The 24,406-nt window shown below is 40.2% G+C and overlaps 1 protein-coding gene across 1 annotated transcript in view; it reads right to left on the bottom strand.

Moving 5' to 3' along the window:
- Positions 1 to 24,406, bottom strand: part of tln1 (talin 1) — a 152,722-nt gene that overhangs the window by 63,423 nt on the left and 64,893 nt on the right. Inside the window, exons 3-18 of the mRNA XM_060908652.1 lie at positions 20,831 to 20,993; positions 19,366 to 19,463; positions 17,471 to 17,600; positions 17,125 to 17,277; positions 16,682 to 16,824; positions 13,582 to 13,709; positions 8,990 to 9,050; positions 8,404 to 8,508; positions 8,095 to 8,250; positions 6,167 to 6,268; positions 5,289 to 5,365; positions 3,196 to 3,376; positions 1,683 to 1,796; positions 1,460 to 1,568; positions 965 to 1,173; positions 783 to 881 (exon numbers count right to left, since the gene is read on the bottom strand). Of these exons, the coding sequence (XP_060764635.1) occupies positions 783 to 881; positions 965 to 1,173; positions 1,460 to 1,568; positions 1,683 to 1,796; positions 3,196 to 3,376; positions 5,289 to 5,365; positions 6,167 to 6,268; positions 8,095 to 8,250; positions 8,404 to 8,508; positions 8,990 to 9,050; positions 13,582 to 13,709; positions 16,682 to 16,824; positions 17,125 to 17,277; positions 17,471 to 17,600; positions 19,366 to 19,463; positions 20,831 to 20,960 (1,995 nt within the window). The 5' untranslated portion in view covers positions 20,961 to 20,993. The remainder of the gene's footprint in view (positions 1 to 782; positions 882 to 964; positions 1,174 to 1,459; positions 1,569 to 1,682; positions 1,797 to 3,195; positions 3,377 to 5,288; positions 5,366 to 6,166; positions 6,269 to 8,094; positions 8,251 to 8,403; positions 8,509 to 8,989; positions 9,051 to 13,581; positions 13,710 to 16,681; positions 16,825 to 17,124; positions 17,278 to 17,470; positions 17,601 to 19,365; positions 19,464 to 20,830; positions 20,994 to 24,406) is intronic.

Here is a 24,406-nt window from a genome sequence, read left to right as displayed (position 1 = left end):
TTTGTGAGCAGATTACATTTATTACACTACAATTCGAGACCCAACACCAGATGTTTTCACCCAACAATTATAAAAGAGAAGGAGAAGACTGGGGGCTCAAATGAATGTTTAAAGTAGGGCTGCACAATGCTGACATGTTATACAGCTACACAGTGGGATATGCCTTACAATATAATTGAGCAAGCTAGCAAATGTGTCATTATTTTAATACAATTAGTTTGTTTTATTTTTGGATCCCATCAATGCCACTATTTATCAAGCCACGTACAGAAATTTTATATAGAATTTCTGATTGCTCAGAATTTTTAAAAACCTAAGAGATGGTAGATTTTGCCTAATGTTGTTGTAATAACCAATATATTGTGCAACACTACTTTAAAAGTATAACTTCACAGAAAGACTTACTTCCTGGTTTTGATTAAATTAAAAAAAAAAATCTGGCTGAAAATGAATCTAAAAACAAGGAAGTAAACGTTCTCCAAATTATTGTGTGAAGTTATGTAATAAGTAGCCCACATTATGATTAAATGGTGTTCTCCAACTAGAATTACTAAAATGTGATTAAGGAAGGATTAGTACGATTGGCTGGTGAAAATGAATTACTCGTCTTCCGAGGGCGTTTTGTTACCAGCATTTGACTATAATGATGAATCCGTCTTGTGTGTCTGAACGATCCTCTGCCTAAGGACTGGTTAAAGGCCATGACAAAGACAATTAAGGTTAAACGTAGTTACTTAGATGCTTTTGAATCTGATGCGTGTGGATGTAAATAGGTATTTTACCTGGAACTGCTGGTCAGCGTCACTCTCTCCTATCTGCTGCAGCAGCTCTCCACTGGCCTGGCCCACGTTACCTGCAGCCTGTAGGAGGTTCTGGCGAGGCTGTGAAGGACACGCTCATGCTTAGATTACATGTGGTGTTAAATGGCCTGTGTGTGAGAGCACTGAGACAGACGGTGTGGTACCTCGGCGCTGGCAGGCTGAGCGGTCTTTAGCATATCTGACACTGCACAGGCCAGGTTACGAGCGGCACCCAGGAGCTGCTGTCCGTTTCCACCCTCGTCCTCCATCAGTGCCGCCAGCAACTTTACACCCTTGGACATTTCAGTCAGGTTGGAGGAGATGGTGGTCACCGCGCAGCCCACAGCTGTGTAGTCGGTCTCTGCTGGGTCCCCTAGGAGACAGAGAGCATGTTCTAAGTGGGTACGTGCGCGATTTGTACAGTAAGAAAGCATGGCCAATCAGATTCTAATTAGGGTGCTGATGTTATTGAGGCTCAGTTACAAGCCAGGCTTATTTTGTAAATACTGGCACCAAGGTAGCAAACAAGCTTCCTGTTTATTTTTAACTAATCCTTTAATTGCACTAGAAAGGCGCCATTTTCTATTGAATTAAAAGTAAATTTTTTTAGGCAAATTAGTGTTTGATGTAGCAACAAGCATGCGTGCATGTGGACTCACCTGCAGTGAGATTAACCATAGATGCTGTTCCTGCAGTAATAGCATCCACCTGAGAATGAATTTCATGTTTCGACTCATCCATCTTGTTCTTCCTCCAGGCTTGAGAGGCCTTACAAGCAAAACGATATGGGACAGAAAATTACTACTTCTAGCTGATGTATGAACCAAACAGCAATCTGTATTGCATATAATAAGTGGAAGCATAAAAGGTTTGGTGTGTCACCGCATCAGTGCCCAGTGGTGGTAGGGTGTCAAAGTCAGTCAAAGAGGCCTGGGCTGCCTGCACTGCCTGCATACTGGAGTTAATGGTGCCCGTCAGTGCCTGTTGAGCTGAGGTCTGCAACAGAAACGACACGTCAGAGGAGTTTAACACTACGTCTGTCAAAGTAATATAAAAATGCATTTTGATTTTAATTAGTTAAAAAGATTGAGCGGTTGAATGCACTCAAATATAATATAGCTTTGGCTTTACACTGGCACAGACACAATGAACATTACCAGTAGCGCTAACTGTGCTTTCAACTTGCATAGACCACAGAGGGTTGAAATTGTCTTGGCTTCTTAAAGCAAAGAAAATAAGAAAAGCACCATAGTTTTAGTATTAACTGATGAAATTATATACCTCCAGCTATCAATGTTTTCCTCTCTCTGGTATTTAGTTACATTCTACATTTCTACGGAAACCCAGGATTTACACAAAGATCCGCCATCTTTAACTAGCTCTCACACGGGTATAATTTTTTTTTCCATAGAATTACAACAAATATGAACTTGCTTCTTATTCACTGTGCGCGCTCGCTATACAGGTTATGACATACAAAATGCATAGACCCAAAAGAATACACTACCGTTCAAAAGTCTGGGGTCACCCAGACAATTTTGTGTTTTCCATGAAAAGTCACACTTTTATTTACCACCATAAGTTGTAAAATGAATAGAAAATATAGTCAAGACATTTTTCTGGCCATTTTGAGCATTTAATCGACCCCACAAATGTGATGCTCCAGAAACTCAATCTGCTCAAAGGAAGGTCAGTTTTATAGCTTCTCTAAAGAGCTCAACTGTTTTCAGCTGTGCTAACATGATTGTACAAGGGTTTTCTAATCCTCCATTAGCCTTCTGAGGCAATGAGCAAACACATTGTACCATTAGAACACTGGAGTGAGAGTTGCTGGAAATGGGCCTCTATACACCTATGGAGATATTGCACCAAAAACCAGACATTTGCAGCTAGAATAGTCATTTACCACATTAGCAATGTATAGAGTGGATTTCTGATTAGTTTAAAGTGATCTTCATTGAAAAGAACAGTGCTTTTCTTTCAAAAATAAGGACATTTCAAAGTGACCCCAAACTTTTGAACGGTAGTGTAGAATTTGTTAGAAATTTAGCATTGCTGCTTACATACAATCAATGCAAGAAAAACAGCTGAGGATGTTTGTTCGATATATTAGAAAATGACATTCAGACTGACTATTTCTTTGCATGCTCTCTCATCTGCAAATAGCATTCACACTGTGTATAGAGAGAAAAATATGAACAGAGATCCAATTTAATGCAAAACGCAGCAGAGGAGCACTTGGCTAATCAATCCCTCACCTGATTCAGACAACAAATTCAGCAGACAACAATCTGTGTTTAAATCAACTGTATCAGGTGTATTACTTTTTGATTAAAAAAAAAACAAAAAACCACACACTCCTGCCATAATGGTAATATCCAGCTATAGAGCTCACCAGTGGTGGCATGTGCCCTGTGTGCATTTGGCCACTGGTGATTTGTTGCTTGGCCTGCGGCATGGAACCCATCTGGAAGCTCTCTGGACCTCCTGCACCTGGACGCATGATGACAGGCAGAGCCACAGAGCCTGTCTCCACCCTCTCCACTTTATTAAACTGCTGCTGCAGCACTGTCGATCTGTAAGCAATGCACAAAAGGTGTTCGTCAAGGATTCAAAATGCACAACTCCTGTAAGTCAGGTCATACAGTTTGCTGAAGTACTTTAAAATTATCATAAAGTGATAATGTACACAAATATACAATATAAAGGAGGGAACAGATTCATTAGGGGACGGAAGGCTGGGATATCAATCACAGATTTGCCTCAACCCTTATTCACCTTTAACCTACAATTGAAAGAGCACTCTATATGAATAAACGTTATTAGTACAAATACAAAGGTGATTATATGAAATCGTGCACGCCGATTGGTCGAAAGATTGATTATTTCTCGATGAGCAACTTGGCAAAATGGTGGCCAATTGATCAATCACAGTAAGTGAGGAAGAATTACAAGTTACAAAAGAAAATGCTGTTCCTAAAAGTGCTAAAGACGTTACGAAGTTTGGTCTACAGCTATTCAAAAGTAAAGTGAAATTGTAATTTATTTTAGGTGATTCTGTGTAGATAAGTGACAAGTCTGACATTTGCATACTGCTTTTGAAGACTGAAAAAAAAAATTCTCAATAGGATTTAAAAAAAAAACCAACACCTTTTAAATGAATCACATTTGTATTTATACTGAAACAATTATCTGCCTCAGCGAATAATAACCTCGACTTTGCCTCCATTATTATTCACCTCGCTTTCGGCAAGCAATTGTTAATTACAGATTCTCAAAATCTGCATATGACTTCAATCCATTTTCTCTACGAAACATTAGTCAGTGCTGGGTACCTGCTAAAGAATCAACATTTTCAGCTATTCAATCAAGTACAAAAAAACAAAACCTCTCCATCAGTTAAAAAAAAAAAATAAAAAAGCTTCTGGCAATTTTTGAGTCTTGAAGTAAACTTAGCTGTCACACAACAATCAGAGATGATGGCATGGACCATCATGCTTATGTTAGGAGGCAGCGCAACACGTGGAGGACAGTGTTGTCCATCCATTTCCGTATGCATGAGCTCACAGACGCCCATGATTGGCTAGTGTTGCTGTAATTGACCGAGAAAAGGAGAGAGAGAGAGAGAGAGAGAAAGAATGCCACCCCTCCTTCACTTAGCGCACAGGCCAATTTTGCTCTCTTAGGCTACATCCACACGACAACGGCAACGAGATTTTATTTAAAAAAATATCGCGTCCACATGGGCAACGGACCAGTAAGATATCAGGTACATATGGCAACGCAACGCTTGCTGAAAACGATGCAATACACATGCCACACCTCTACGTGCGCGGTAAGACGGTCCCATCGGAGACACCAGAACGGTAGAAGTAGGACGCATGCGCATAAACCCCTTCTTCTACCCGGCGTGAAGCACTCAGGAACAAACACACAACAACAAGATGATGGATGCGACTACGCAAGGAAATCGTGCCTTCTGTGTGTACAAATTAGTTTTATTAGTGTGCATAGTTTTATATAACTTAATTTTCTTATTGTGTGTGAACATTTTGAAAAGCAGTCTTATCCAATAAAAAAAAAGAAATTCAAGAAATGGTTCAGTTACTTGTTTATTTAAAAGAAAAGCTGTATACAAAAGTGAATGCAATGCAGTGGTTCATACAAAACAGCGAGAGTGCTGCTTGTTCTAGTCATGTGGTTGTGACGTCATCGTAAACAAATCCGTTCTACTCATCCAGACGACTTCGCAACGGCGCCGTTGCCAGATTTTTCCACTCTGGAACCCGTTCTCAAAAAATATCGTTTTGGGGCACCCAAAACGCCGGTGCCGTGTGGACGCCAGGCCGAAATGATAAACAATTTTATCGGATTCACCTGAATCCGTTGCCGTGTGGACAGCCTCTTAGACTCCCGGCTACTGTATGAATGGTTGTGGCAATAATCAGGATGTGAACTCATGATCTCCAGATGATAGATCATGCTTACTTTTTAGGTGAAACAGAATCCTCCAGCATTGTCGACTCCTCATCTCCCTCCATGCCAAAGTGGTCTTTGCTCTTTTTCTGCAGACAGACAGCGTTCGCCTGGTTAGTTCTTGTGAGTTTTGCGACGTTACATACCACAAGCACTTTGGTGCCAAGCTGTTTACTTGACAAAGGTCAAGTATCAAGGTCGGCTGTCAAATTCCACTGTCTCCTGTAAAACCACAGGCGGTAACTTCACACAAACATGCTATATAATCAATGCAAATAAGGTCTTTGGATAAAAACGACTGGAAAACTGTCAGCTCTGGTTTGGACAATGGGAAACGTGTTACTGTAAGCTGGACACTACTATAGAAATGCTAATACTCAAGAAACGTGGACTCTTGGCCGAGTGTGTGAGAGTCAGTGTCCTACCAGTGAAAAAGTAGCACGTTAGTTTTAACAGTAAATAAAACTTAAAAAAGGAATCATAAAACATTAAACTGCTGTTTAAAACCATATGCTGCCTTGTAAATCCATCTGAAAGTGACAAAGTTTGACCACTACACTCCTCAATATTGTGCTGGTAGAAAAGCAATTGCAGCCATGGGCATCGTCAGGGTGAGTCTGGAATGATTGCATTTGACCAATCGATGGCCTGGTCTATTTTTTGCTCCACCCATATGTCCTGTCGCTTTGTCTCAGCTCACATAGTACCTAAGCAAGATGAGTAACCAAAGGCAACATTTGTACTGAAAAATACAGCATGGCTCACATGGTGTGGGAGAAAGCAATATTCATCAGGATCACAGCTCATTTGTCAAGGCATGGCGAAGTAGGCCGCATTGTCTGGAGGAAAAGACCTACAAGATACTTTAACATGCATTAAGAGCCAATTACCTTTTTGAGGATGATGTCGATGTAGCCAGCAATCAGCTGTGCAATCTGTTCTCCTTCAGTGGTCTGGACTGAATAGTAGCCATCCTGATAATCTCCAAAGTCCTATAGAAATCACCACATTCACAAGATCATGTGTCAGGCCAGGAATTAAAACATTTGTAATTTAATTTAACTCCATGATCATTCCGACATGTGGAAGTCCTGCATAATGCAATGTGAATATCATTCTCATTTGGATGGCTTCTTGTGTGTGCTGGATAACCATTTTTAAACTTTTAGCTGTCCACTAAAAATATCGATTGCATAACAATGACAGAATTTGTACAACATTTACTGAAACCAAAAAGCAAGGAACTCCTTTAGAAAATAAGCCACAGACTTGACAGCGGTCCACACTGTGATGCTGCTTGGGAAAGATTATGAGCTGGCCACAGCATTAATACCAAGTACATTTCTTTCCTATTTCAGATCTTTAGGCCGGCTTCCAGCTCTAGGGTAATTTGCCAGGAAATAGTTTCCTGAATATTTCCCCAGATATTCAAAAATAAAAACACGGACATGCCTTTCCTTTCCTCATGTGAAAAGGATTTTTTTTCCTTTTTAGAAAAAGTTGCCAACAATAAATAATGCCATTACCATAAAGGATATGCCTCAGAAAGCTTGAGTTTTGTTATTACTTGTTATAACAAAGCAACGACACCTTAGATCAGCATGTTTTGCTCGCTTTTGAAAATAAAAATAGTGAAATTAATGCTCCAAATTAAAGTCTTGAAAGTGCTTTTGACGTTTAAAATGAAAATAGTTCTTTTCTTGTGGATCAGGATAATATTATAGAGCTATTATACAATTAGATGCGTCACGAGACACTGCCGCTCAGGTTGAGGAAATTACATTCTTTAACATACATGTACCTATTTAACAATTTATAATACATAGGGCCAAATTACTCAATTCTGATTGGTCAATCAAGGAGGGCTTTTTTCCTTAACACGGGGCTGTATTTCGGAAATGCTATTGGCTAGTTCGTTGCTTGGTTACGGTTACAAAAATTAGCAAAATTTTGTTAAAATGGCTGACTCTGCTGACAGCAATGCCACGTTTCGCTATATTTGACGAAGGAATGATAAACCAATTGAAAGCTGCAAGCGAAAATGAAAATACCAAAAAAGTACACATTTTTGGCTTTTCATGTTTAAGAAATGGGCCGCAGAAAGACAAATAAATGACTCTCTAGGGGCGTATGAATGCTGTGAGTTAGACAAGGTGCTATCGCAGTTTTATGCAGAAGTAAGGAAAGAAAATGGGGAAAACTACGAACCAGACTCTCTTAAAAGTAATGCAGGCAGCATTGGATCTGCATCTGAGACAAGAGAAATATCCGGGATCAATTCTGAAAGATGTTACTTTTCAAGAATCATGAAAAGTCCTCGAGGGAAAAGCGAGAGATTTGCGAAAACAAGGAATGCTTTAGAAACTGATTCAAACATGCAAGATAGTCTTGCGCCCTGATTGGTTCAGAAAATGTGAAGGACAAATGTTGTGAACTTGAATGGCTTCCGAAGTATGAATTTGGCCCTATATATTAAAACACAAGTAATCGTATGGTTCCTCGTAAAATTAAGGATCAATTTCACGAGTGATTTCAAAGTTTTGAAATTGCCAAAAACTTTGAAATCACTCATGAAATTAATCCTTAATTTTACTCGGCCCCATATGATTACCTATACTAATGCAGCAAACAAAACTTTCAGGATTTAGATCAAAACAAGTTACATAAGTATTGAAAACAAGAAGTGTGTACACAAATTATTGTGGAAGGGAAGAAGGAAAGAAAAAAAAAAAAATCACAGCAGGATTAAAAAGTGAGGAAATAAAATCCATTTCACCACATACACACGTGCGCAAACCAACACCAAGCCTGAACTTACTAGGGTGAAACTTTTAGGGGAGGCAGCCCAGCGCTTGATATTGGTCAGACTCCACTCCTGCATCACTTCCTTAGTCTTCTCATCCACCCTCATCACACTCTCCTTGGTGATGCCCAGCAGGCGAGGGACCAGCTTGTTTTTTCCTTTCATTTTTTCCTGCAGGGTGGAGACACACACACATACACACCTCTCATCCAGTCTATTAACAGACAAATATGTATGGTGTTAAATCACTGAACCATTTACAAGACTGAGACACTTTGGGTGTGGGCTGTTATCCATCAGTTACATAATAAAAAAGTATTTTACCTTTACTAAGAAGAAAGACACTCCGTAGGTTTTGAGAGAACGGGCCAGTTTGACGTAGCTGACTTTGGCCTCAATCTCGGTCATATTTTGGCAGTTCTTGTGTGCCTGATTGGTGGAAAGAAAACTCAGTCTAACATTCAACAAACTATTTCCATTCTGTATCAATCAGAATGGCATACTTCAGATTAGCCCATATGAATGATGTACTGGGAAAGTCTGAACACACCAGAATATAAAACACTAGCCATTCCAAATATTCCACAAACAAAGGTAACAGATTAATACATATTTATCAGTCTACTTAAAGTGCATATGCGGCCTGAGGCTTTAACTGCTTTCATCTTTTCTGAGAGAGCTCTCTACAGACACCATTAAAATAAACATTCAGTGAACAATGAAAGATGCTGCTGCGAATGTTTTAAATTTGATTAAATCTAGCTCATGTATTTTCATCCAAAGTTGGAGCACAGAGAGAGGAAGCACAGCCACCACCAGCAGCTAAAATCCCTGTGCACACTTGTGCTTGCCCCCCACAATGACCTCAAACCAGAGACCCACATCAACATGCAAAACTGAAGAACCTTACCTGGAAAATCTTCTTCTCTCCTTTGTTCTTCACATACTCTTTGGGTAAAAACTCTTTCAAACTAGAGGGATATGAAGAGCAGATGAGTTTTTCACTTAAACATTGAAGAGCTTTCATTTAAAAAAAAAAAAAAAATTTAAAACACATTATGTGGTGAAAACAAATTGATTGCTCAGATTTAACTGAAAAGGCTTTGCTCTGACTTTCAGTACATTATACTAGCAGGTTACCCGGCATTGCCCAGGTTTTGCCAAATTCTGGGTTGCCCCCAGACTTCCATGTCTGGTGAAGATCTGTCAAGCAATGGTGATGTTAACCGAAGACAAACAAAAATCCAAAACATCCACCACCCAGGGGGCCACCGGGGACCCAAATATGGAATTTCTGAGTTCTGCCAAATTGTGGCTCTCTCCTGTATCTATCGCTACGTTCACACTGCAAGGCTTAATGCTCAATTGCGATTTTTTTGTGAAATCCGATTTTGTGAGGTCGTTCACATTAACAAATATATGCGACTTGTATGTGATCCTCAGTATGAACGAAAAGCGACCTAAAAGTGTTCCGCATGCGCATTGCAGGATACGACGACGTCACACGCAGTGAGCATGGCCAGTGTTTACGGAAGTAAAACCGTCCAGTTGCGGTATGACCCATCCAATCTAGCCTGAATAGCTGTATCCCCCCAAATGGAAATCAGCTCCCTAACCTCTGCGTCCTTCCATTGAGAAGATTCAGAACCTTCACAGCCCGAAGCGTCCCTCGCATTGATGTCATGCACAGGGGCACAGATACGTTTTTTGAACTGGGAGGGACAAAAAACTGGGGGGGACAAAGCTGCCAGCAAACCAACCCCAATATGCCTGTCAAACTTGTTAGTAACCATAGCAACCAAGCTCGAGCTCGCAACCTGCGCAGTCTGCGCAGCTCAACCAACCGAATATCAGTCTTTGTTTTGTTTTATGTGAGTTGTTGCAACTATGTATACACTGCTGTGCACCTCAATAAACCGAATGGTAATTAGTCTTTTGATTTTTCCGTGAGGTTTGCCTTATGCAAAGAAAGACAGCATAGACGTTTTTTCCTCCCTATAAGTGGGGGGGACCGAACGAGGCGAATTTAAATCTGGGTGGGATGAGTCCCACCCTCTATCTGCGCCCGTGGTCATGCGCCATGTTGTTGTAACTTTTTTTGAGAGACCCGCCACCTACTTCAGCGCAGAATAGTGACGTTTGTGGCTTGATGATGACATGCAAGTCGGATGAACGCGACCTGGCGGTTCAGACTGAAGTCGCATATGAAAAGATCGGATAGGAATCGGAATTAGGACCACATATCCAAACGGCCTGGGTCGGATTTGAAAAAATCGGATCTGTGTCGCTCATATTGTCAATAAAAGATCGGATACAGGTCACATATGGGCGAAAAGATCGGATTTGAGTCACTTCAGCCTGCAGTGTGAACGTAGCCTATGTCAGGGCTCAACAATTAAGCACTGCCCGATTACATTCGGGCAAGTGAAACATGTCCCTGACCTGCCTGATCAGGCAAGTTGGAATGAGCATATATTACAAACTAGCACCACAAAAATTAGGGGTTTTGATCTTTTATTTCAGTTTCTAAAAGTGTCTCTTCTCTACATATCTGCCATTATGCCTTGGCTGTTTTCTTAGTCTTTGTTTCATTTACTGCTTTGCAAGTTATTTTATATACCCCTGCTGTTGTAGTACGGTACGCATACTGTTTATAGACCCCTTGTGCATGACGTCATGCATCACGTGATAATTACAGCTGGGGTCAGACAGACACCGCCTTTCACGCAAGCAAGGCTTAATCTGTCTTCAATATGGTTAATTTTTGCGCCGTTTTTGCTTGTTCAAACAGAGAAACAGATAAAAGGCATTACTGTCTTCCCGCTATCAAGAAAAATGTTAAATGGAAGCAAATGCTTCAAGAACATGGAGAGGAGCTCAGCCTGAAAACTCCAGAGAAATTCACGATTGTATTGAAAATGTATTTGACAAAAAGAAAGTCGGAAGTGAGGATGGAAGAGTTTGCTTAAGAATCTCGTTTTATTTTTTCTGCTCGCGTTCGAGTTAGCTCCTTCATGAAAGTGTTTGATTTTCTTACAGGTGAAGCCGCTTCCTTATTCGACACAGAAAACCCAGATTGGTTTCAAACACCTCAGGCATAAAAAAAAAAAAACCCTCAACAAAAAGAGTGACATCGGGGGCGTCGTGGCTCAGGTGGATAAGGCGCCATACCATAAATCCGGGGACCCGGGTTCGATTCCGACCCGAGGTCATTTCCCGATCCCTCCCCGTCTCTCTCTCCTGCTCATTTCCTGTCTCTACACTGTCCTATCCAATAAAGGTGAAAAAAAGCCCAAAAAATATCTCAAAAAAAAAAAAAAAAAAAGTGACATGCACAATAAATCCTGAAAGAACAGAACAGATTCAGAGCAGAGAGAGCTGGAGCTTTGTTTCTGTTATCAGAGGAACACAGTCCTGTGCAAAATATATATATATATATATATATATATATATATATATATATATATATATATATTTATTTATTTATTAGGCTTGGCACGGTTATGGGAAAAAAACCGAACCGTACGATACGCCTGTTGCGGTGCAATACGCGTATAAACCGCGGTACCCCTATTTAAGATGTTCGCCAAAAAAAAAAGCCGAATGCCCGTATGAAACCACGTGGTTCTCTTTCGCGCGAACAGGGGTGATGGATTTCTGGATTTTTTTCCGGATTTCCGGCGTACCGCGGCGCCCGGAAAAAAAAAAAAAAATCTAGTTCGCCCATTATTCTGTGTCATTCTGAGATGCGCAGATAGACAGTAAAGGGAATTCGGAATTCCCTTTACTGTCTATCTGCGCATCTCAGAATGACACAGGATAATGGGCGAACTAGATTTTTTTTTTCCGGCGAGGGGAGGTTTGTTTTAAACAGTGCAGTGATTGGTTTTATTGCAATATTTTATATTGGCTGTGTGTGTGTATTTTGTTATAAATCGTTCTAAGAATACAGTGGCACTTTAAGATTAGATAAGAAATCCAGCCATACGTTTCAAAACACTGCACTTAAATTTCAAGTGAAAAAATACATCCTCTCTCTCAGGGATTAGAAGAGTTTTTGATTCGGTTTTTGTATATAGGTGGTTGGTTGGTCGCCACATAAAAGTTTTAACACACACATCTGTTCAAAAGTAAGCTTTAAGAACTCATTTTTATTTCTTCCAATTATGAAAACTCTGTATGTGACAAAAGACACCTGGTTCCTCTAGATGCCACAACATGGCAGCAAACACTCCTGACACTGTATAAATACTGTAGTAAATAAAAAAGCTGTTGAAATCATCCATGTCTTCCCTCTTGCTGTTTCAAAATACTACCTGGCTTTTCATCAGAGATTGTTCATAAAATGTGCTTATGTCAACTCAAACTCCGTTTGTGCATGATTATTTCATTGTAACTATAATTTTAACCTCTCTTAAATGCTGTATCCTAAACTATGTTTACTTAAGGTAAATAGTAGGCTATATGCCCAAATACAGAGTACTTAAGATTTAAAAAAAAAACAAAAAACCGCAATACGTACCGAACCGCAGACCTCAAACCGCAATACGTACCGAACCGCGACTTTTGTGAACCGTGCCACCCCTAATATATATATTATTTATATATATATATATATATATATATATATATATATATATATATATATATATATATATATATATATTTTTAGTGTGTGTGAGAGAGAGATCATCCACCTCTAGGTTTATATTTTTTTTTAAATAAATAAAAATAAATAAATAAACCCACGCTGCATCATGACAGACCGCTGCACTGATTCAGTTACAGGTTGCCAGCTCTGTATAAAACACCCACAACCTACAGACTAAATTTTAAACTCAACCATTATCCTGTCGGTTCTATCCTGATTTTTTTTTTTAAATCTAGAGGTGGATGATAAAAAACCGATACATAAATATTCTCAAACACTGTACTGTTCAAAAGTCTTGGCACCCTATTGTTTTCTTCATACAAACTGTTACAGATTTCTATGAGTTATACATTATCGAGTAATGAACCTACAGTCAGGAGTTCTATACAAACATACTGAACATTACAACAGCTGCATGCATATGAAATGGAAATAAATTGATTAAGGCAGGAAAAACTATTTTGGATAAAATTATTTTCCGTGACAAGTAAAAAGTAACCAATAACCAAACTTAATCGATAACCAAACTTCAACTCAATGTGTGATCTTCATTTTATGTTGCAATTCAAAACTTAAAAAAAAAAAAAAAAAAAGGTGTAGTGCTTGCAAAATAGGGGGCAAGTGGGTTTAAAAAGTTAAATGTCGAGCCCTAGTTACGTGCCAAAAGTTCGAGGCTTATAGCCGACCTGGCGCTATCAGCTCTGCTATCAACTCGTATACGACTTGAGTTTGTGGAATAACTTTATATATTTTATATATAAAATGATACAACAACTAATCCTAACAAACTAACAAATCAGAAAATAGGAAAATGAGGTACAACGAATTTAAAAAATAAAATAAACCCTTACTCGAGGAATCCTGGCTTGTGTTTGGACTCATTGTGGTCTCCAAACTGAATCTGACACTGGTAACCAGCAAACTCGCAGGCCTTGTCAAAAGAGACAGGGTGAGATCCATTCAGAATGTCATCTCGTGCCTGGGTAGAAAATATACCGCGTGTTAGTAATCTTACAAATTTACTGCTGGGGATCAAAACCAGTGCAACCAGCGCATCATAATACAAAGACTACTAAAGGTCGTGCTGTTATTATAACACACTGAATAAGCAGATTAAACATACTGCCCGAATACAGCAGAGCCATCTGTATGGTGATGGGCCTAAAATGAATTAATGCATGATCTCATTTGTGTTGTAATAAATATAACTTAACCCATATTAATGTACTGATGAATATCAAAATAAAAACAGATAATGCACATTTCTGTTGCCAAGTTATGTAAAATGCTACATGTAAGAGGGCAGCGTATATCATGTTCCTCTGATGACATTACTACACTCATCTATCAGTGGTTACTGTTGATCTGTTGTAAAGGTGTAACTGTTACTCCAGGAGCCAAAACAGAGAAAGATATAGAGCACATCCCAAAACAACACTCCGTGCTAGATAGGTGTACACGATGTGTGAGAAAAGCACCAGATGCTCTACGAGTTGTGGGAGGAGCTTCTGAGACAGACACTAAGTTACAGGAATAGAATAGATATACAACCCCGATTCCGAAAAAGTTGGGACAAAGTACAAATTGTAAATAAAAATGGAATGCAATGATGTGGAAGTTTCAAAATTCCATATTTTATTCAGAATAGAATATAGATGACATATCAAATGAGATATTTCAAATGAGGGTTACTGAGAAAATTTATCATTTAAAAGAGAAAAATTAGGTGATTTTAAATTTCATGACACCACATCTCAAAAAAGTTGGGACAAGGCCATGTTTACCACTGTGAGACATCCCCTTTTCTCTTTACAACAGTCTGTAAACGTCTGGGGACTGAGGAGACAAGTTGCTCAAGTTTAGGGATAGGAATGTTAACCCATTCTTGTCTAATGTAGGATTCTAGTTGCTCAACTGTCTTAGGTCTTTTTTGTCGTATCTTCCGTTTTATGATGCGCCAAATGTTTTCTATGGGTGAAAGATCTGGACTGCAGGCTGGCCAGTTCAGTACCCGGACCCTTCTTCTACGCAGCCATGATGCTGTAATTGATGCAGTATGTGGTTTGGCATTGTCATGTTGGAAAATGCAAGGTCTTCCCTGAAAGAGACGTCGTCTGGATGGGAGCATATGTTGCTCTCGAACCTGGATATACCTTTCAGCATTGATGGTGTCTTTCCAGATGTGTAAGTTGCCCATGCCACACGCACTAATGCAACCCCATACCATCAGAGATGCAGGCTTCTGAACTGAGCGCTGATAACAACTTGGGTCATCCTCCTCTTTAGTCCGAATGACACGGCGTCCCTGATTTCCATAAAGAACTTCACATTTTGATTCGTCTGACCACAGAACAGTTTTCCACTTTGCCACAGTCCATTTAAAATGAGCCTTGGCCCAGAGAAGACGTCTGTGCTTCTGGATCATGTTTAGATACGGCTTCTTCTTTGAACTATAGAGTTTTAGCTGGCAACGGCGGATGGCACGGTGAATTGTGTTCACAGATAATGTTCTCTGGAAATATTCCTGAGCCCATTTTGTGATTTCCAATACAGAAGCATGCCTGTATGTGATGCAGTGCTGTCTAAGGGCCCGAAGATCACGGGCACCCAGTATGGTTTTATGGCTTTGACCCTTACGCACAGAGATTCTTCCAGATTCTCTGAATCTTTTGATGATATTATGCACTGTAGATGATGATATGTTCAAACTCTTTGCAATTTTACACTGTCGAACTCCTTTCTGATATTGCTCCACTATTTGTCGGTGCAGAATTAGGGGGATTGGTGATCCTCTTCCCATCTTTACTTCTGAGAGCCGCTGCCACTCCAAGATGCTCTTTTTATACCCAGTCATGTTAATGACCTATTGCCAATTGACCTAATGAGTTGCAATTTGGTCCTCCAGCTGTTCCTTTTTTGTACCTAACTTTTCCAGCCTCTTATTGCCCCTGTCCCAACTTTTTTGAGATGTGTTGCTGTCATGAAATTTCAAATGAGCCAATATTTGGCATGAAATTTCAAAATGTCTCACTTTCGACATCTGATATGTTGTCTATGTTCTATTGTGAATACAATATCAGTTTTTGAGATTTGTAAATTATTGCATTCCGTTTTTATTTACAATTTGTACTTTGTCCCAACTTTTTTGGAATCGGGGTTGTACTACTAAGGGACTACTAACATTTAAGTACAGCGATAGAGTGAATGCGTGGCAAGAAAAAGTAAGTGAACCCATTGGAATTACCTACTTGTCTGATCTTCACCCAAGTTACAATAATGAACAAACCCAATTTGCTTTAACTAATAACACAAAAATGATTGCTTTGTTCTTGTCCATATAGAATACACCATTCATTTATTCACAGTGCATGTTGGAAAAAGTATGTGACCCCCCGAGGCTTCAACAAAAACTAATTGGAGTCAGCAAACTTGGAGTCTAATCAATGAACAGTTTGGAGATGTGAATCAGAGGTATTTGGACACTCGAATATTTTGAGTTTACTTTCACAAGAAGCATCTGTTGATGTGACCCATGCCTCATGAGAGATCTCAGAAGACCCAAGATCAAGCACTGTTGATTTGCATAAAACTGGAAAGGGTTACAAAGCAAATCTCAAGTAGTTTAAATATTCATTATTCCACAGTTTGACAAATGAGACTGTTTAGTACTGTGGCTAGTCTCTCTAGAAGTAGGCACTCAGCCAAGATTACTCCAAAGATTCAATGCAGAATCCTCAATGAGGTAAAGACAGCTTTAGCGTAACAGCTAAAGGCTTGAAGGAACTGGCTAATATCTCTGTTCACGAGTCTGCCATATGCAAAACACTGAACAGGCAAGGTGTCTATGGCAGGACACTACGGAGAAAACCACTGCTTTCCAAAAAAAACATTGCTGTATGCCTGAAGTTATCCAAAGAGCATCTTGACACTCCACACTCTTGAGTTGCGTACCTGTACATAGAGCAGGTTGAGCTGAACTGGGTCTCTGGAGTCGACATTCTGGTCAGAGTAGAAGAACTTCCTCCTGAGAAGCAGCATCTCAGTCTCCTCCACCCCCTGCTCACGCAGCGTTCGCCCATGATCCAGCCAGTTCACTGCACCCACAAAGCAGCACAAGACTTTAAAACAAACATCACTTAAGGCTATGAAATAAGAGCTTGGGTGATTATTCATAACTACAATGAAATGTGTTGCTTACATGATCCAAAAAAAAAAAAAAAAAAAACACCTTGTACACAATGTGGCCATTACATACAAAAATTCAGCAGCCTATTTTGAAGTGTTCACTTATGGTGTAGTGTTCCAACCAATTTTAAAAATGTCAAACTGGGTCATTTTGAAACAATAAAAACTCTGGCAATTTAGGACTCCAGTGTGGTGACAATCTGCCATACATTCATCATCGGTATGAAGCTTCTGCTTGAGTTTCTCCATCTTTTTGTCATCCCTCAGAAGGGTTTTGTCCCTCTTCAATGTCCCTGTGATCTCCTCTTTCTTCTCCTCACCAATATCCCGCACCAGGGAGTATTCATCATGGTTTGTAATGCCTGAGGAGTAAAAGTTCTCACAAGTAAAATCAACATACTCCCAATTTGACAAACACACACACAAAACCAACCTCAACCTTGAAAACAAAAGACAAATGAAACTACAGATTCGACATTTAAATGTTGATGTTAGTGGACACACCAAGCCTGGCTGTTTTTTTTTTTTTTTTTAAATGAATGCCACGTGGTTTACCTATTCTGGCACAGATGGTCATGAGCAAGTCCGTAACGATTTTGGAGTCATCCACCATGACTGTTTTCACTGTCCCGTCCAACATGCGGATCTTCAGCGGCCTCTGCTTCTTCTTGTACTCGAGTGTGTCCTTAAAAAAAAAGAAAAGAAAAAAAAAAAAAAAGCAGTGTCAGACAAGAGCCATTTTATACCAATTCTTTGTCCTAGGAACATAATTAATGCACCAGAGCTGTACTAATAGACTAAAAAGGTAACTTTGGGTTTAGCTAAAAGTGAAACTTTGCTGTATGGACTTATGATGCAGCTGTACGTTTGTGACTAAACAATGCTTTGTGAAAATGATTAAAATTATTTTAAATCTCTACTAATACAACTCTCAGGAACATGACCACTACTCATATCTTTTAACGTCACTGCTCATATCTACAGCTAGCCTGGGAAATCCCATGCTGCTTTGCACAGTCGTTCCGATCTGAAAAGACAGCATGGAAACTATGGTCTAAAGGCTCGCCTGAGTTAGGGAGCCAATCAGAGAGTGGGGAGGGGTGGAAAGACGGTGACGCGTACTACTCGACAAACGGAAGCTTGTAGTTTATTTGGGACTGTTTACGGATCACATTTAACATGGCGGCGAGCGATACGAACCAAACTTTCGATCAAGCTTTAGACACTGTTCTGAATAGTTTAGAGCGAAAGTTTGTTTTAAAAAAAGAACAGCGTTTGGCGTTACAGTCTTTCTTCGCCTCTTCGTCGCTCTAACTACGTCACCGGGTACAACTGCCATGATTGGCCATGGGCTACGTATACGCCAAATGATAGACATTCGCAATGTCCAATAAACGGCCGTTGACAATCGTAAACCACACCTCCCCTACGAGAAATTCAGTAGGCGGATTCCAGACCATATTTCACTTGTGATATGGTCTGGTGTTAACCAGACTAATCTACAGCAGTGCCTCAGCTGTAATCCCATGGGTTCTTTGGGCTGGAACTGACGCACGTCCCGAAACAATAGCAAGTGTAATGAGGACCTCCTGCTTGGCCACTTCTGAATTACACACAGCTGATGTGGAATAATGATGCAACCACTTTTACAGCAGTTTATGACAAAAACTGCATATCAGTGGCTCCTTTGTAACTGCTAAAAATTAGCATGGGCTAATCTTTTCTAAGTATTACAGCATTATCAAGTATGACAGCATGTTCTAATAAAGTGAAGAAAAGACAGGGTTGTTAGTCAAGTCTCTGCGTGGCTAAAACCATTATTATAACGATGAGAAATTTAGAATACTGTACTACACTACCATTTTAGAACATCAGTAAACAGTCTTTTCTTTCACACTGTACACCTACATTTGTAGGCATGCACCGGAGGGAAAAATGACATTTTACACAGCTAACCTAATTTCACCAACACCATAGTAAATTGCATTTAGCTAATTGAAGAATCCAAAAATAATCATGTGATCATGATTAAACAATAACCCATCCAGCCATAAAAGCACAAAATACTTTTACGTGTGCATTTTGTGCAAGATGCGAAAGTGGAAGTTTGCAGATTTCAACCACTTGCTGACTTGCAACGTTTTGCTTTCATGTAAAAGCCTGCCTGAACCTCTTCCACTGCTGCTTTGAGAGTCAACTGTGATGATTAACTCCATCGATCACTGCAGTTGACAGCATACAAAATGAAAGTGAGCTGCTTCATAAAATGTGAAGGATAGACTAACAGGAATGAAATAAACTCTAAGTCGGGCCTACCTATCAAATGTATGCACACATCACTGACTGGGGTCTAATCACAATCTCCATTCTCAGTAGTGCACTTCCTCTACAATGGGGAAACATGTGGTAGCACGTTGACATTCCTGCCTCAGAATGACTGACTCACTCACCCCATTTCTCAACATGTAATAGTCCAGGGCTTTTCCTGCTTCCAGCCAAATGCCTTTCTTTGGGTCATCATCTGACAGGAACAGGCCATAGTCGTTGGCTAGAGGAGGAAAGAACAGGTCAGAGCTTATTCTACTGGTGTGTTTTGTGTACTGAAAATATGGCAGCTTTGGGTATTAAGAAGAGTCAGTCCAAGTGAGTCAGTCCAGTTTTAAATTAAGTCAGGATTATATTCCTAGAAAATTCATTACAGATGTCCACAAAAGCACCGAGGTGTTAAATAGGTGGTAAAAATATGCATCTCTCTTTCGCTTTTGATGGGCACACACCACATAAACCATCAGAAATGACTCAAGGTGGTATCTTGCAATCGCACCCTTAACGTTGCCTTCGTCTCAGTTTATGAACGCTCTTGATATCCTTCAACCACAAAGGGTAGCTCAGATCTCTTTCCCCCCTGTTTGGCATCAGAGTTCAGGATTTTTTTTATTTTAAATTTTATTTTTTTACACCCCTCAGGGACTATATAGTGTCTCTCTACACTCTGCTTTTTAAGATGCTGAACATTCCATATTAGTTGTTGACGTTGGCCAAAAACAGGCATTCAAAGTGGAAAATTACTCACAGGTTTGGACAAGAATGACAAAAACCGCATCCAGAGGGAAGTTATTATATAAGACTGGGGAACCAGCCACACCCTGATTGGAGAGCAAAAAAGCAGCTTTGTTAGAAACTCTGAAGTTGCATTTTATATTCAGGGATATTTTTAGGATTTGGCAGCATGTTCGTTCCTTTTTTCCTATGGGAGGGGCTTTTTGTGGAGGCTGGTGACAGAAGGGTGAAATCAGGCCTTGCTCCTCATGAGTAACCGAGGTCACTGGATCAGAGGCTCCGGAATACTTTAGCGTAAGGGCGCGGACTTGGTGTTGCTTTGAATACAACTAAGACAAATATACCAGCGCTAACCTGAATTCAGCACGGTTGTTCTGAGCAATCTGATAAATCAAACTCCAGTCGTGATCCTGAATCAGTACTTGGGTATGAAAGGAAAAAAATAAAATAAAATCTTAATCGTAGCCGTCATGTGTGCAACAATAATGGTGATGCACTACAGTGTAACTTGACCGGACAAATTAGATTGCAAGAGCCATAAAGGGAGTGTATTTGTGGAAAATAAATAAATAAATCAGACAGCCTCTTCAGGGAATCACTGGAATGGAAAGATAAGATGCTGTGCTTTTTCAGGACGAGGACCACTGCATGGCCCAGGGAACATTAAAACAAGGAGCACAATCAGACTTTAGAATATCAGCATAAAATAAAAAAGTTTATAAATTTAAAAGTAAATAAGTTGAAGTAAGCCAATTCCATCATCTTAAATTCGCTGAAAAGACAAGCTCACAGTTAAACAATAGACACATTTTTGTAGATTTTAGAAATTTGCCGTTTGGGCTTTGAAACACTCACGCTGGCCGAGCTGCGCTTCAGGAACTCTCTCCCGGATGATGCGACAGGCGTCGTACACCATGGTGGAGGGCTCGAACTGCATTGTCTTGATCACATTTCCCACCCCGATCTTTAGTGATAGCGCCACCATGACTGCGCTTGTGTGTATGCGTCTCTGTTACACCTGTATTGAGAAAAAGAAGACACACAAATGTTTACAGTAGCACTTTTCCACTGAGCAATACAGCAGGACCTTGCTTGTCAAATTACCCATGATCCCACATTCTGGTTCTTATTTATTGAATTCCATCTTTGTAACGTCTCTGGGACGAACTGCATCACTCCAGCACAAAACCTTTTTAGTCTTTTTTTTTTCCCCCTGGCCTATTCAAACGGTATCACAGTTTATCCCAGCAAATCAATGTTACCTAAAGTTCCTTTTTCATTCATCTGTCCACAGTCATGCTTTCTATTTACAAGTTAATTCCTACCTGTGATCCAAGTCAAATCCATCAGCTAATGACTCATCAAGGTGAGAACCAAATGGGTTCTTGTTTGCTTCGTTTGTGCACCACATGGGTAAAACAATGGCGTCATACACCCTGCCTACCTGATTTGAACTTCTAACGGACATTCAGAAAAACGCACAACTCTGTATTTATCTTGTATTTTAACAAATGTCTTGTCAAGTCTGCACTCGTATTTCAACATCGCTATCTTTATTTTCACTAAAGGTTAAAGTACTGGCACGCTTGTGTTTTGGTTCATGTGCTGCTGCCGCCATTAATCAAAGTTGTACGTGGAGAGAAAGGCAGCAGCGCCACACACAATTCATCACCACGAGATATACTGAATATCATTTAAAAAAAAACACCTTTGTATATTTTAATGCCTGTGTGTGTAGTATTCTACTATTTTTTGCTACCACTAGTCAACACACAGTATATAGTATAATACAGAGCCAAAAGTTTGGATATCTTCTAATTCAATTTTTTTTTCTTTATTTTTATTAATTAAAAGAAACTTCATGTCTTAAAGTAATGGATGTCGTTTCTCTTGACTTAGTTGAGCGGTTCTTGACATAGTATGGATCACTACAGTCGCAGAATAGGGCCATTTCCTGTATTTTTATTATTTACTATTTGATCTCAAACACATTTTAAGAAGAAATTGCACTAATTAACTTTTGACGAGGCACCTGTTAATTAAAAAGCATTCCAGGTGACTACCTCGTGAAGCTGGTTATGATGCCGCCAATAGTGTGCAAATCATCATCAAGGTAAACTTATACCCTGTCCACACTAGGGATTTTGTACCGATACGAAACTACTTTCGTACCGCAACACCTGTCCACACTAGCAACTATACCGGTACTGTAGCGGTATAACTGTATCGGTACTGTAGCGCTTTGCTGTAGTGTGGACAGATGAAGCGGCTCTGTATCGATACAAATATAATGCGCAAGCGCAATGAACCATTCCTACGTCTTCCAGGTTATTCATACAATACGCCCGTGCTTTCCAGCTGTAAATAAAACATCAAAATGGCTCAAAACGACCGTGGAGCTACATGCAGCAAAGAAAGGAGGAAGAGGGGAAAGGGAGAGAAAGGGAGGGGAAGAGAAGGAAAGAGGGAGAAAGTGAGGGGGAGAAAGGGAGATTAGTTTTCTTTGTTTCTTTCCCAACTGCCTCGCACGTTTTATACGATTCGAATGAATAAATGACCAACAGAAATACAGACTGTACATTGACAAAAAGCACACACGTCGTTTCATCCGCCATATTCTCGGAAGGAAGTTACTCGGTAACCACGGAAACATTTCGCGCACGCACATTTCAACTTCCCTGAAAGAAAACTGCAAACATTTCTCGCTAGTGTGGACAGATGCACTAAACTGTACCGGTATACTTTGTATCGATACAGTTATACCACTTTCGTACCGGTACAAGTGTGAACACAGCAATAGGCTACTTTGAAGTATCCATCCATAGCCGCTGATCCTGTTCTACAGGGTCGCAGGCAAGCTGGACTATGAGCGAGAGGCGGGGTACACCCTGGACAAGTCGCCAGGTTATCACAGAGACAAACAACCATTCACACACACATTCACACCTACGGTCAATTTAGAGCCACCAATTAGCCCAACCTGCATGTCTTTGGACTGTGGGGGAAACCCACGAAGACACGGCGAGAACATGCAAACTCCACACAGAAGGGCCCTCGCTGACCGCTGGGCTCAAACCCAGGACCTTCTTGCTGTGAGGCGACAGTGCTAACCACTACGCCACCACTTTGAAGAATCTAAAATATGAAACGCATTTAACACTTTATTTACCACATAATTCCATAAGGGGTGTTCACACGGCAACTTTTACTCCGGTGTAGCACCGGGGCTACCCCGGTAGAGCATTCACACGGTACAAAGTTATACCGGTGTCGCCCCTGAAAGCTGCTTAAACCGGTGCAAATCTAACCCTGCTCGGGAGGTGGTTTAAGAAATTTACTCCGGAGTAAATGCTAGTTTGCGGGGCAGCACCGATATAAAATGGGACGTCTGAACGCTACTGGGGTAGACTCGCTACGCGTGAGGAGAGTTGATTACATACGGGCATTGCATAATTTTGCATCCTGGTATTTTGCGCTTCCAAAATGGCGAATATCAACAACAGAACTGCGTGTCTTCCAGTGTTGCCAGATTGGTAATTTTAAGTGCATTTTGGCGGATTTGAACATATTTTGGGATGGAAAAAGTCAGCAATATCTGGCAACACTGGTGTCTTCATCCACATTGTTTTCCCGGCGCTTGGTGATGCCATGACAACCGGGAAAAGGAAGTACATTTTCACGCATGCGCATATTTCATTTCCGCATTATTACGATCAGAAATGATAGTAATAATGATAGGAAATGATAATAATAAAAGGAAATTATATCAAAACTTTATTACTATCAAAGGAACTATCGCAGAAACTATCGCAGAAACTGCCGTGTGACCGCAAGTGAGGCTGCACCGGTGCTAACACGCTTCTCTCTAGTAAGCAGGGTTGTGACGTGTGAACGCTCCACAAAATTTACACCGGTGTCAGATATATCGCAACAAAATACATCGGTGCAGCATCGATGCAAATATGTGCCGTGTGAACAGGGCTATAGTTTTGATGTCTTCAGTATTGTTCTACAATGTATAAAATCGTCAAAATATAGAAAAGCCTATGAATGGGTAGGGGTGTACAAACTTTTCACTGGCACTGTATGCAAGTCTGTCCCTCCAGTGATTTCAAGAAATGTCCAGATCACTGTTATGACAACGTTCATCCATGAGCTACCAAAATATTGTGCACTTGTCTGAATTTGATAATGATTAAAACATTTGTGTCATTGTTCTTGTAATCACAGACACCCATCTGCTCCACCCAGTGGAAACAGCGCAAGGGTCTTGCCTAAATGATGTTTACTTCCCCTTCAATACTGGGATTTTAAAATAAGACTTGACTTCCTTGTTTTGAATAGCAAAGAGGAGGAGAGTATTTCACAAAGCAGCACTTTTAAAACAAGTTAAAATTGGTCAGTAAAATTTCCCTACAGGACAGACTGGAA

The sequence above is a fragment of the Neoarius graeffei genome, chromosome 25, assembly GCF_027579695.1.
Source record: "Neoarius graeffei isolate fNeoGra1 chromosome 25, fNeoGra1.pri, whole genome shotgun sequence".
NCBI classification, from domain to species: domain Eukaryota; kingdom Metazoa; phylum Chordata; class Actinopteri; order Siluriformes; family Ariidae; genus Neoarius; species Neoarius graeffei.
This window is presented reverse-complemented; position numbering and strand designations above follow the sequence as displayed.